Consider the following 14307-nt stretch of genomic DNA (forward strand, 5'->3'; position numbering starts at 1 on the left):
TCAGGCTTCTTTAGCCATCATCATACTTATCAACCATAACACTCATCATTGTTCTTGTTCCTTTATTGCTTATCCTATATTGCTTAATTTCCTGATATATATACCGGTCATTGCTCGGGTTCCTTGTATCTTGTTCCAATCATAACTTGTTCTTTCTATGCACAACTTAACAAACACGTTAGATAGATAATCATCATTAGTTTACAATCATCAAAACCTAATTACTCAACACAACCACTGTCGAGGTACCAAGTGTTGTTCCCCCTCACTGTAACCTACATGAAAACTAAGCGTTAGTTTCTAGAACCCAGGTTTCCTTGGGTTCCATTGTTTTGGCAGAAGAGTCAGATTTCTTCATCCAAACCCGTTGAGCATGGTCAGTATTCTTAAGAGTATCTTTAATTCTTTTAGGACATGCAGCTCGAAGATGTCCTGTAAGACCATAGAAGTGACATAACTTTTTACTGGGCAGATCTACATATTTCTTGTCTTTTCTAGACTTCTTTTTATATCCTAGTCCTTCCTTATGTTTGTTTGGGGCATTAGCTATCCAGGATGGAATTCCTTGATTGATAATTTCCTTACCTTTCCTAGTTCTTGCAAGTTCCTCCTCCAAAGTATAATTTTTCATTTTTACTTCTTCTGAATCTGATTTTATTTTCTTAAATTTTGGAAGTTGGTTTGCGAGAGGAACTTCAGAATCAGGAGAATCAATTCCAAGTTTCAGCTGAGCTAGCTTTACATTTAACATAATGTTATCATGCTTTAGTTTTTCAACTTGTTCTTTTAGAAGGACATTTTTATCATATAAATCGAAAAATCTAGTCTGAACATCAGTTTTCATATTATCAACCCATTCACTATGTTCTTTGTGGATTTTTAAAGCTTGATCAGTTTGGAACTTCGATCTATTTAGTTCAATACAGTCATTTTGAAGTTCTAGAATAATGTCCATAAGATTTCCTTTATTCAAAATTTTAAGTTGTCTATAGTCATACCATACCTCAGATTCAAGTTCCTTCAGATGAGCTTCATTGTCAGTTTTAGCCATCAAACATAAGTTGGCTGTTTCTTCCATGGGTTCTCCTTTTTCTTCATCTTCTGAGTCCGAATTTCGCCATGCAGCCATCATGGCTTTTCTGACATCTTCCTTGGAGAACGATGGCTTGTAGCACTTGTTTTGCTCCTTCCCTTTGTATTTGGGTTTCTCATCCTCCTTAGGCTGAGGACAGTCTCTGATAAGATGTTCCTTGGAACCACATTTGTAACAATTGATCTCCTTGGAACTAGATTGTCCTCGTCTGCTCCTGTCTCCTCTCTTACCCAACATCCTCCAGAACTTTTGGACAAGCATGGCTGTTTCAACATCATTGTCTTCTGAGTCGCTTGATTCATAAGCCTTTAGAGCAAGGCTTTTACTCTTGGAACTTTTAGTGTTTTCTCCAAGGTAAAGTTCATGAGTGAGAAAGGATCCATTGAGTTGTTCAAGGTTGAACTTAGTGAAATCCTTGGATTCCTGTAGAGCAGTCACCTTGGATCTCCACCTCTCATCTTGAGGAAGACTTTTGAGTACTTTCTTACCTGTTCATCAATGGGTATGGACCTGCCTAAAGATTCTAACTCATTGACAATGTTAGTAAATTTTGTGAACATATCCTGAATGGATTCCTTGTGTAGCATTTCAAATCTTTCATACTTTGACATCAGTAAGTCAATTTTGGAAAGTTTAACTTCATTCGTTCCTTCAGATGTTATTTGTAATAAATCCCAAATCTGCTTTGCGGACTTACAACCCATGATTCTATTGTGATCATGAGGTCCTAGTCCACAATGCAAGATTTTTACTGCTTGAGCATTTAGCTCAAATTTTTCATAATCTTCTTTTTCAAATTCAGACAGTGGTTTAGGGATTACCTCTTTGTTTTCATTGGTTTTTGTTACCTCGAAGTCACCAGATTCAATGACTCTCCATACTTGGTAGTTTTCAGCTTTGATGAAGATTTCCATTCTATTCTTCCAGTAGGAATAGAACTTGCCATTGAACATTAGGGGTCTTTGGGTCGAGTACCCTTCTTAAAGTTTCTTGTGTGCATTCATTTCTCCAGGAACTTACTCTACAAGGTTGCTTGTATTTCCATGAGAACTTGATACCAATTGTTAGTTTAGATGAACTACTACAAGAGGGGGGGTGAATAATAGTAGGTTCCAATTAGGTAAACTTTTGCGGAATTTAAAGACAGAACATAAAAGGAACTTAAAGAACACATCAATATTTTACGAGGAAACCTTCTAGGGCCTAACTGGAAGTAAAACCTCGACCTTTCTCTGGATTTGCAAAACAAACTCCACTATAATAGGCAACTCTCCTAGTATAACCTATTATTACAGATCTTTCTCACAAGTTCCACCACGGACACTTGCTACCTGATAGGACCCTATCCTACCCAACCTAAGTCCAACTTAAGTTCACTCAGCACTCCCGGAGTGCCTACAATCAGCTCCCCACCTGAAGCTCACTCACTGTGCTCTCACAGCTACCACTCGAATTTTAGAGACTTTCAAACTCCTAAACACATACGAATTTTAGAGAATTCAAACTCCTAACTCAAATGTGAATTGTCAAGAATTCACAAACACCCCAAAACTAATTACAACACAAAGACTCACTCTAATATATAAATGGAAAGCTACACATGAAACCCAAAATCAAAATGATAAAGGTTAAACCTTTTGGCAAACTTACACTTAAGCACTAAGTGGTTTTCACGCTTAAAACTCTCACCTTGCTTCGTTGTATCACTTCTATACTTATAGAAGTTCCTCAGCTAACAAAGTAAGGTTTCCAAAAAATGATAAGTTAAACAGAAATTCATTCTTATCATTTAAAACCGAAACTAAACAGATTTAATCTCGTTTTTAAGAAAACCCTTTTCTGTAAAATTCGTTTTATTAAAAGATAAAGTTTTATGAAAAAGATAAAACCAATTAAACCAAATTTTAAAAGATAAAATTAAATAAAATACTTTTTCATAAATCTAAACTTATTTTTTACAAATTACTTAGCTTGCCAAGCTTTATCCGATTTCTTATAAGTTTCATGTATAACAACCAGATATATATTTACATCAACCTAGGAAACAAACTTATCTTTAATACAACCTAAGTTATGAAGTCCATCTTTTTCGGTTGATATCTCGAGCTCTGCACTGGTCCTTGATTGTTGAGGTTGTGCTCCAGCATTACACTTGAACCAGGTCGTTACAACCCGTTGATAAGTTCCTGTTAGGGAACTCCTTGTAGTTCCATCCAAGTGAATTCGGAGAACTACTTTCTGGAACTTTTCTTCTGACTTTACTTGTTATCCTGGATCTCCTAAAGTTCCTCTATTTCAGTTCCTACTTCAACTCCCAGAGTTTACTTAACCTGCAAACATCACAACACTAGAAAATCCTTATTAGATGGAAGTTTGCTCAATTATAGACATCAGCATCAAAACCTCATAAGGGTCAACAATCTTGGACAAATTAAATGGCCTTGTAGTTGTTTTTAACTACTAATGTCTGTTGATTGTCTACCAAACAAACCACTATTGGTGAGTAAAATATGTGGGAAGCTAAACATCGCCCTTGAATATCTAACTAACGCCCGTAAAATAAAATAAAATTACAAATTTACCCTTAATTTATCAAAAAAATTACCTCCCATACTCTCACTCCTTGTTCACTCTCTTAAACATAATTCTCTCCTTAAACAACCACCACCACCACCACCACCTCCTCCTCTTTTAACCACCAACTCCTTTTACCTCCGTTTTCACGATCTATACAGCCGCGGTAATGACGAGGAAGGACAAAGGAAGTCGGTTGCCGGAGAAAAGGTTTGTTTTTTTAATTTATTTTCTGAAATCGCAGGCAAAGGTTGTTCGCACGAACTGGGCGTTTGAGCCTAGGACGTTCGAAAAAACCAGGCGTTTGCCTGGGTTTTAATTTTTTTTTTTTTAAAATTCGTTTTTTTGATTTTTTGCTATTGTTGTTTATTATTATTGTTTTTTTTTTTTAAAAAAAAATTCACAACTTCGTTAGTTTGTTTATAGTTTAGATTTGTACTAATTTGGTTTTTTTTTTGGGTTGAAAATCGAAACCCAGGAAAACGCCTAGGATTTTCAAAAATCCTTGGCTGAAACGCCTAGTTTTTTCGAAACATCTTATGATATTCGAAAAAACTAGGTGTTTCAGCCTGGGGTTTTTGAAAATCCTAGGCGTTTTCTTGGGTTCTGAATTTTTATAAAAAAATTATCGCAATGTACCGAGTCCGTACGATTTCAAATTTAAAAAATTTGTTTGATTTTGAAAATTACGGTGGTTGGAATGGTTGACCGATGAGCGTTGGTGGCCGTTTACCACTAGAGAGAACGGTTAAAATTTTTGTGTACGGTAAAAGTGTGAAATTGAGGTTAATTTAATTATTTTTATAATCGTTATTATAAGGATAAGTACATAATTTTATTTTATTTTGCGGGCGTTAGTTAGATATTCGAGGGCGATATTTAACAACCCCTAAAATATTGAATGTTGTCTTTAGTTAACGCACTTTACCCCGTCAGTTTTAAAATTATTTCTCTCATTTTAATTTATTTACATTATTCATTAGTGTTTTTTTTTTTTTTGAAACAATTCATTAGTTATATTAATATAATAGAGTATCTCATTAAACACTAATTACAATAAAATAGAATTAATTTTAAATCACTCCCATTACCAAGGCCTAGTGTAAAACAAGCAGAGAAATAACCGGTGTTCTTTCAAAAAATAAAAAAAGCGATAATAGGCACGGTTGCTAAACACAACCTTTATCTACTTTACACACCCCCACCCCAAAACCCAATTATGCCCTTACCTTCTCATATTCTAATTCTTTCGTCTCTTCCCTCTCTTTCACCCTAAAACCCCAAAACATTCAGTTAAATCATACACCCAATTCATATAATGCCAATTGAATTTCATAAATTCTTTTGAAGCTAATTGTAGACACCCAAATGTGTCTCCTCAAAACCAAACCCAATGATGAATACCTTTCATGTCATTTGATTATCGAACAAAGTGAAAGTGTGAAAAGTCTAGTGATGAGGATGTTTTTATTAAAATATCTCTTCTTTCTGTTTTTGAAAATATTTCTTTTCTTACCCTATTTGTGAAAAACGTGCATTCTAGTTTATTTTGGTCCATGATATGGGTCCAATAATAGTGTAGTTGGATGGGGTTGGCAAAGACCTTTCCAACGATATATTATAAGCCCAATTTCGATGAATAATGAGGAAGTTATGGCCAAAATACTAAACTGGGCCCAAACCGGATTTTACCTACGACCCAATGATCATGTGGAGGGTCCAAAGGTTTAATCCTATTCCTAAACTAATTAGGATTAATTAGAAACTTCCATAAGTTTCTAAAAGATCTTAATTATCCTTTTTTGAAAAGATAAGATCATAGAATTTGAAATTGAATAAAAACTTTCCTTTTTTAAAAACTTTCCCTTTTTAAGTCCTAATTCTATTCGAATTTAAAGATATTCAAAGGCAGTCATATATTATTTTTGTGCCTCATAATATTTATCCAAATCTTATATGGTTGGATAGATCTTGAAATTATCTTTCCAATGATATATTATAATATTAATTCCAAGCTATAACGAAAAATACGAAACTCTATCCAAAACTGACACCGTGCCACTATTGCGGCCATATCTTTTTATCTACAAAAGATTTTTATCTGATTCCAATTGGATTGGAAAGTAGACTTCAAGATCTTTCCAACGACATATTATATGACTTATTTAGACTACTGGATCAAAAGATATGATAAAAACAAAATTCGTAAAAACTGCTGACCGACGAGTTTTATTTCGTTTCGAATTCGGATTCTTTTCTTATTCTTCGACTCTTTTTTTTCTATAAATAGAGGTCATATCCCCCCCTTTTTCAATCATCTACAATCAACTCTCATCTACGACCAACTCTCATCAAGAATTTCTTGATACTCTCTCTCTTTTTCTAAACCAACTTTTCACAAACAAAATTCCGCATTCACAAGATCTAGACACACCTAGCCAAGTTTGGAGTTGCCTTCGCCCTAGACGTGAAAGGTTATAATTTCTGAGGGTTTGGTCCCTAATCTCTATTTCAATTATTTAATTTAATTGTTTGATTTTATACTTTTCCTTGAAGTTACTAACGTGTGTATTTTGTTATTAGAAAGAGGTACGAGGCATCCAAGTAAGTACTTTAATTGTTTAATTGATATTATGATATAAAAATCATGCTTAAATTATTTTGTTGATTTCTAGTATCATGTCTAGGGTAATGAATAAGTTTCTTATATCAATTACGATTTCTAGGATGCTTCCTATTTCTTTCCTAGTATCATGTTAGGGTTAAAGCTTTGATTTTTATTGTTAAGTGACATGCTAGGGTTTGTTATTAATCTTGTTAGTATCATGCCTAGGATCTTGCTATTATTATGCTTTAGCGTTGATATGATTATTTTAATTATAATTGTTATTATAATTATGATTATAATTATGATGATTGTGATTATTATGTTGCTTAATATATATTTGTTGTTGCTTGATCACCCCTTTTATGCATGTTTAAAGGGAATTTGTACTTGTAATCACGCTTAATAAGATAACTAATAATCTTGTTTAGGTTAATTTGATTATAGTTCAAGTGATCGCCAATAATAGATTTATTTGTGCATTAAAATTCAACCAACATAGATAAACAGGTTCAGGGTTAATCTATTGATTGCATGTTAGTCAGAAAGCGCACATGAATAAGAGAAGAATAAAGTAGAGGCCTATTTTTAGGGCAGGTTCAATGTCTTTTAGGTTGGATTTGTACCTTCATCCCGAACTTCCAGTCTTGGTTCCTGACCTATTGGAGTTGACGATATCCTGGATCGTTAAGGGGTGTAACCTTCACCCTGTGAACGGTTTACAAGTTCCTAAAACTTGTTGGCGACTCTTTTGCTCTAGCTTTCTTCCCTTTGGACGCCACCATGCTTAAGTGTATGATCACAGTGGGGTTCAAGTTTGGGGTAATGCTTGAAATATTCCCTACACTAATTATGAGAAATCGTGACTTCGTCACCTTCGCTACTAATTTTTCATTGTTGTGGTAAAGGTAACTTCACAATCTCCCTCATTTTTTCAATTAATTTTAGGGTTTATTTTCTGGGTTTTTTGCGCTCGAGTTTGACAATTTTGGGGCTTTAAGTAATTGCATATGGAGTGTTTGTTTTTGTAATAAAATTCTATTATTAGATCTCCTCTTGAATGAACAATTGTAAAAGGTGTTTTAAATTTGTGTGTTTTGAATCAGTTTTTCTAGATTTTTTGAAAATTTGCTTGTTAGTTGAATATTAAAGGTTGCAATTTTCATATAAGATATTGAACCATATACAAATTTGATGACAAATCAATCTAATTTTCAATACATTGAATGAATCAAATTGGGATGAACAAAGAAGAGTACCGGGTAGTATTTTGGATAGCTAGGGTAATGCAATTATATCTATTTCGTATAACTGTTATGAAGTAGATTGCCTATTTTGTATAGTTGGGCTAAAACAGATGAAGTTATTTCATATAGCTGGGATATAATTGATACAACCATTTCTTATAACTGGGCAATGGTAGGGATACCTATTTCATGTAGCAGCTTTAAAACAAGGAGAACTTCATTTGGGCTATCTGAAATTTTTATACTACTGGATTGAATCCCTTAAGATAATCTTATTATGAATGTAAGTCACCAATAATAACCTCCTTTGTCATTACCCCTTTTCTACTTGTCGTGTCCTCCATTTTTTTTTTAGAATATCATGGTTTAGTTTGAGTTGATGGTGGGTAATGCAATCATATCAGAATGTTAAGATACTATAAAAATAATACTACACATAAGAAATAAGATTCCATAAAAATAACACTACACAAAATATAATTAAGATTGGTATAGTTTATATTGTAATATAGGTTGTATATAATCATGTTTATTTTTATCCATTGTTTAATTTTGACATGAATGTAGATGGTTGATGGAAAGAAAAGTTGGCTCGATAATAGGCCAATAACAGTCTCTGCTAGGGAAAAACGTGCAATAATGAGAGCATCACACGAGAACAATACTCAACCTGATAACACTAATGAGAATATCGAGGAATCCCAAGAAGAACCTAATGGATCTCAAACAACGGAAGTCGGGGGAAAATGAGCATGGAATAAAAGACCTCGCACTTTTGATTGGAAATTGACAACTGCAGCGCTCCAGGTGGTCCTTTGTCAATTGAGTTGCTTCGTGGTTATCGTGGTCATGTTGCATGTCATATTTGGGAGAAAAATGTAAGTCCCTTACTAAAGTTTCTACTTTCATTTAATTTTTACAAGCTATATAGCATGCTTACAATAATATGTGACTTTACAAAAATGAAATTATGAATTGAATTTATTCGTATTATTTTAGGTTGATCGAGGATGTTTGGTAATACAATCACGTACACATGCGGTTGATTTGTTTGAGTTTGATCCAAGAGATGCATGGTATTTGTTGGTAAAAAGCACCGATTTAAGCTATTTGCACCGCTATTGTATGTTTTCACATCATAATTCACCTTTACTTTTAGCTTTTGTCGAAAGATGGCATCCAGAGACTAACAGTTTTCATTTGCCATTTGGGGAAATGACCATAACACTTCATGATGTTTCATTAATCATGGGTCTTCCTATCAACGGCATTGCCGTTAACCATCCACTCTAACAAAAAGATGACCGCGAATCTCTTTTTAAATCCATAGCTAATTTGCTACTCATTGAGCATAAACAAGTTATGACTGACCACTCTCATGGAGGTATTAAATGAGGAAGCCCCAGTTTCTCACCGTGAGAAACGAATTCGTTTCTCATGGGGGTATTTTTGTGAATAAATCAACAACTTTTTCAACTTTATTCAACTGTGGAGCCCACAATATTGAAAAAGTTGTTGATTTATTCATGAAAATGCCCTCATGAGAAACAAATTTTGTTTCTCACCATGAGAAACAGGGAATTTCCCGTATTAAATTACCTGAAATTAGAGATATTTTGCTAAATGTGGAGGACAAGTTTGGTGCAGATGATATTGCTAGAGGATATTTGGTATCATGACTTGCGGCAACTATATTTATTGATAAAACAACCGATCGGGTTTCAACCTTTTTATTTCCTCTGGTTAGCAATCTTATTAGTGTTAAATCCTACTCTTGGGGAACAGCAACACTTGCCTTTCTTTATCGTTAACTTGGAAAAGCTTCGAGAGCCGATACTAAACAATTAGCTGGCTCTTCTACACTTTTAGAGGTGAGCTACAATATACTTTTCATATACCTGTATATCTTTGACTCTGTTCTATAAATGTTATGCATATAATTCCTTTTATTTTGTTCAAGGCTTGGATTTATGAACATTTTCCCATGTTTCGCCCGGGGATAAACTCAAATTTCTTTCCGGGTGAACACCCCCGTGCTATGAAATGGGATGCCCATACTCCTACACCAAAAATGCTAGAAACATTACAAGGGAATCGTTGGAGATTAGACAACATGACAGCTAAAGAGGTAAGTATATGCTTTATATCTTATAAATTGATGTATATATAGCTTATTTTATGGCTTGTAAATCATTAAATCTTAAATTTTGGATGCCCAGGTTATAGGGATGCCCTTTGGTGTGGATGTTGTTGAAAACTATCCATTGTCATTGTATCACAGATGTATTCGTTATGGTTCCATAATTGAACCGTACATGCCAGATCGTGTATTGCGACAATTTGGTTTTGTGCAAACTCCACCAATGAGTCCTATTATTTCTAATAATGAATACAAAGCAGCTCATTCTTACTCTCTTGAATATCCAGAGGCTATGATGTGCTTTTGGAGTGATCCTGCCTCCCATTGTTTAAGTCCTGAACGGTTAGGTGATTTTTGCCAAAATCCATGGGATTGTTCTTCTGGCTATTTGCAATGGTTTTTACAACGTACACATCCGAGAGTGCAAAATCCAGACCATGCACCTCATGGTTATCAGATTAAACAACATCCACTTAGTGCTGAAGCGATAATTATAATTATTTTTTATTTGATAAATCTGATGTTGTGATTTTTTTTAAAGAATCTGATGTTATGCTTAATAAATTTTGATATTTTTTCCTTTTCCAGCGGCTCCATTTGATTGCTCACTATCTACGTCCAGTTTATCCTGATAAGCGTTCAAAAATGAGCTTAGAAGATCAATATTATCCGATCGTGCAATAGCCATTGTGCAGGAGTTTGAGAATATTCATATTTTGCAGCCACAACCAAATCAAACTCAAAATCAGAGGCAATAGATAGTGATTCACAATTTTGTTGGACTATAAATTTTTCAATTGTTAGACTTCATATGTTATAAATAATTCTGCTACTTTTATTTTTATTCCTTTTCCATTATAACTTTTTTCTTAGAGCTCTCTAACAATCTCTATTCTATATAATCACTTAGCACTTAAAATATAAATTCCTAAATAGTGCAAAACAAAATATTAAATGAAATCAATAGAATATAATTCCTGAAATCAATCACTAACGTTGTAGTTGAAGCACAAAACAAACTTTTTCAAACAAGCTAAGCTATTGTTTAATGTCCTCGAATGTTTGCAACTTTGTGCCACTGATTAATTCTTGATTGCAAAGGTATGTCCCATCCATTGATACTAGCATAATGATGGCGCCAATATGGATATATGTGTGGAAGCGGAGAATCCTCTTTCATCTCAATCTGTTCAATAAATAAAGTTAATTAGATGCAAAGTAACATTGAATTAAATTAAATATACTACCAACACATACCATTATAAAGTGTTCAGATGACTTTAAAAACCCAAGTGTTATAATCCGTTTTGGAGAGCTTTTTCCGTCTTCAGCAATTAAGGGTAGAAAGGTCAAATATTGGTCCAGTGCCCAACTAACAACCACAACATTATATTTAGTGGCAATGATGAAACCCATATCAATCATACTCATCCAGTGATATTTTGGTGCTGGTCCCACATAATGTTGAACGGAATGCAAAGTCCTTTTACAGTCACGTTCCCCTAATACATAAAAATACAAGGCATATCTATTTTCAATTTCAATAGCCAGTTCATGCCTCACGGTTGGCCATTGATGTTCATCCTCGTACATCCATCGAGAAATGGATCTATACCCACAATTTCCATCTCCAATAACATTATGGATATACTGAACGAAAGGCAGAATGGGCAAAGGTAGATCATCAGCAAATGGAGCAACATTCAAAGACAGACCTTGGAAATTGTTTGAGGATTTAACACTTTTATTAGAAGAGACGTGTGTAGTAGACTTTCCACGACCACAAGAAGAAGAGCTACCACGTCCAGGAACAGAGGTAGATGAAGAAGATCATCCACGACCACGACCGGTGACTGTCGTTTTAGAATATTTAGAGCACATTTGTTCAGTGTACTCCCAATTGCATGGGTCTCTTTTTGTAGAATTATTCTTTGTTGATGGACGGCCTCTGTTATTTTCATTACACTCTGGCTCTATCAAACTTGTGAATTCAGGATAAATCATTTTTTCCAATTCAGCTGCCAATTTTTTCTTCCTATCTTCAGGTTGATTCAAAATCTCCATAAAATATGAATGTAATTGTAGGGAATATTTCAGCATCCCACACTTGAGCCCCACTATGATCATACACTTAAGTATGGTGGCGTTCAAATGGAAGAAAGCTAGAGTAAAAGAGTCGCCAACAAGTTTTAGGAACTTGTAAACCGTTCACATGATGAAGGTTACACCCCTTCACGATCCATGAGATCGCTAACTCCATAGTGGTCTGGAACCATGATTGGATATTCGGGGATGAAGATACAAATCCAACCTAAAAGAGATTGAACCTGCCCTAAATAGGCCTCTACTTTATTCTTCTCATATTCATGTGCGTTTTCTGACTAACATACAATCAATATATTAACCCTAAACCTGTTTAATCTATGTTGGTTGAGTATTAATGCACAAACAAAACTATTATTGGCGATCACTTGAATTATAATCATATTAGCCTAAGCAAGATTATTAATTATCTTATTAAGCGTGATTACAAATACAAATTCCTTTTAATCTTGCAAGAGAGGGCGTGATCAAGCAATAACAATAATATCAAGCAACAATATATATTGATACAAAAAATCATCATCATAATAACAATCTCAATCTCATCAAAGCATAATAATATTAGCAAGATCCTAGGCATGATAGTTCTAAGAGCTTGGCGACGAGTGTTGTCATAAGCCCTTATTCCTTGTGTAGATGGAGATAAATCTTCATCTTTTATTCCTAACATCCTCACAGTTTGTAGTGGGCAAACATTGATCGCTGACCCATTGTCTACAAGAGTCATTGGGACATTCATTCTCTTGCAGATTACTGTGAGGTTTAAGGCCTTATTATGCTTATCACCCTCTGCTTCTTAGCATCTAAAAAGATTTATTCTTCTTCTTCGATGGCATGAATCTCTTCAACTGGTTTAATGAGGGTTGTTGGATCGACATGAACTTCCTCATCAGAAATAGCCAAGGAGTCTGAAAGTGGAGCATTATTGATACTTGGCTTCTTTCTTGTAGGAGGCAATGAAAGCTTGTTATTATCAATGAGATCTTGAATAGCTTCCTTTAGCTTCCAGCAACTTTCAGTAAGATGGCCCCTGACTTGATGGTACTTGCAGTGTGCATTGGGGTTCCAACTAGCCGTCCTCTTTTTGACTGGTGGATCCCCAAATGGTCCAATGGGAGTTATAAGACCTTTTTGCATGTATGCGATCAAATGCGGTATCATAACTCATGCCAATAGGTGTGAAGTTTCTCCTAAATGGCTTCTTTTGTCCTCGGTTGTTCATAGCCAGAACCTCATTCAAATTAAAGGTGCTAACATTATTCGAGTGGGTAGTTTTGGAAGAAGAAGGATTGTCACTCTTCTTTCCTTTCCAGCCACTATTGGAGTTGTTAGCATCTTTTTGCTTTGCAAGGTCATCTTCAATGTTGATTCCCACGTCATAGACGGTCTTGAAAGTGTTCAAATTGCTTTGATATTTGAGATGCTTAGAGTACTTTTCCTGGAGATTCTTAATGAACATCCTTATAGATTCTTTCTCAGTGGGCACCTCAACCATTTTAGCGGAAGTTTCCTTCCACTTATTAAAGAAAGAAGTAAAGCCTTCATTCTCTTTTTGTTTCAACATCTCAAGCTCTCTATGGTCAGTTTCGACTTAGAGTTTACATTTGTATCTATCTATGAAAGCGTTTATTATGCTATCACAAGAAGAGGTTTTCTACTTTTCAAGGAAAAAGAACCATTGTTGGCAAACAGTCTCTAGAGATAGTGAGAACAAAGTGTGGAAAACCTTCCTGTCAATCTCCTTAATGTTCATTACAGTTTCAAAAGCTCTAAAGTGAAAGTAGGGGTTGTCAGTTGGTTTGAACTTAGGGATGTCATTGGCATTGAACTTCTGCGGAAGAAGTTCCTTGTCCACTAAGACCCCTTGTGAGCTAATCCCCTGGAACTTATAGTCATTGGAGAGCTTGCTCAAGCTTTCCTCCATTCGCTCCATTTGTTGTTGTTTCGCAGGGTCATTGACTTGAAGAGCAAGGGTCTTCATCATCTCGGTCAGATTAACAAGGTTTTGCCTAAGCTCATCAACTTCTTGTTGGGTTTCCATTAGTATGAACTTTTTTCTGTGTCTGATGGGCTTATCAAAAAGTAGAACTTGAACAAAGGTATTGTCCTTGATTAATCGTCCTTCTCTTCTTGACCAAGTACTGTAAATTAAACCATATTTGTTTTAATGACTTGACTCAAATTGACTTTGACTTTATTGGTTTTAAAGGCAAAAAAGCAAAAATAGCAAAAATAGGGTGTATATTTTTGGGAATCAAGTATAGGGTTTAAACAACATGGTTATGTTTGGAGGATTAATACCCGACTTACCCCCCTAAAAAAATGACGGAAAACACGAGCACACAAGACTCTCTAGACATGGTCAAGGTGAAACATATATAAAAAGTGTGCGCTTTAGAAGTGAGTGAAAGTGGCATGATTTGACTCATGTGTAAGATCATGGGACTATGTGCTTAGACTCAATTAAGGACCAAAATACGGTTTATGCCATTAATAGATTGATTAAACAGACTCGGCGCGAGGACTCAGGCATGAAACTGGACCA

General features: G+C 34.9%; 2 protein-coding genes across 2 annotated transcripts; both read right to left on the reverse strand.

Annotated features, from left to right (window-relative positions):
* Positions 1 to 286: 286 nt before the first annotated feature.
* Positions 287 to 2007, reverse strand: LOC145578210 (uncharacterized). Its single transcript, XM_081635570.1, has 3 exons — positions 1582 to 2007; positions 695 to 1516; positions 287 to 607 (listed from the first exon to the last, which is right to left on the reverse strand). The coding sequence occupies exons 1-3, from the start codon at positions 2005 to 2007 to the stop codon at positions 287 to 289; spliced, it is 1569 nt and encodes a 522-aa protein (XP_081491696.1).
* Positions 2008 to 10704: 8697 nt separating this feature from the next.
* On the reverse strand, positions 10705 to 13257 carry LOC145578211 (uncharacterized). The gene is made up of 3 exons (XM_081635571.1): positions 13220 to 13257; positions 10917 to 11454; positions 10705 to 10845 (listed from the first exon to the last, which is right to left on the reverse strand). Exons 1-3 carry the CDS (start codon positions 13255 to 13257, stop codon positions 10705 to 10707), a joined length of 717 nt encoding a protein of 238 aa, XP_081491697.1.
* Positions 13258 to 14307: the final 1050 nt, after the last annotated feature.

This window comes from Chenopodium album, chromosome 14 (assembly GCF_948465745.1).
Source record: "Chenopodium album chromosome 14, dcCheAlbu1.1, whole genome shotgun sequence".
NCBI lineage: Eukaryota > Viridiplantae > Streptophyta > Magnoliopsida > Caryophyllales > Amaranthaceae > Chenopodium > Chenopodium album.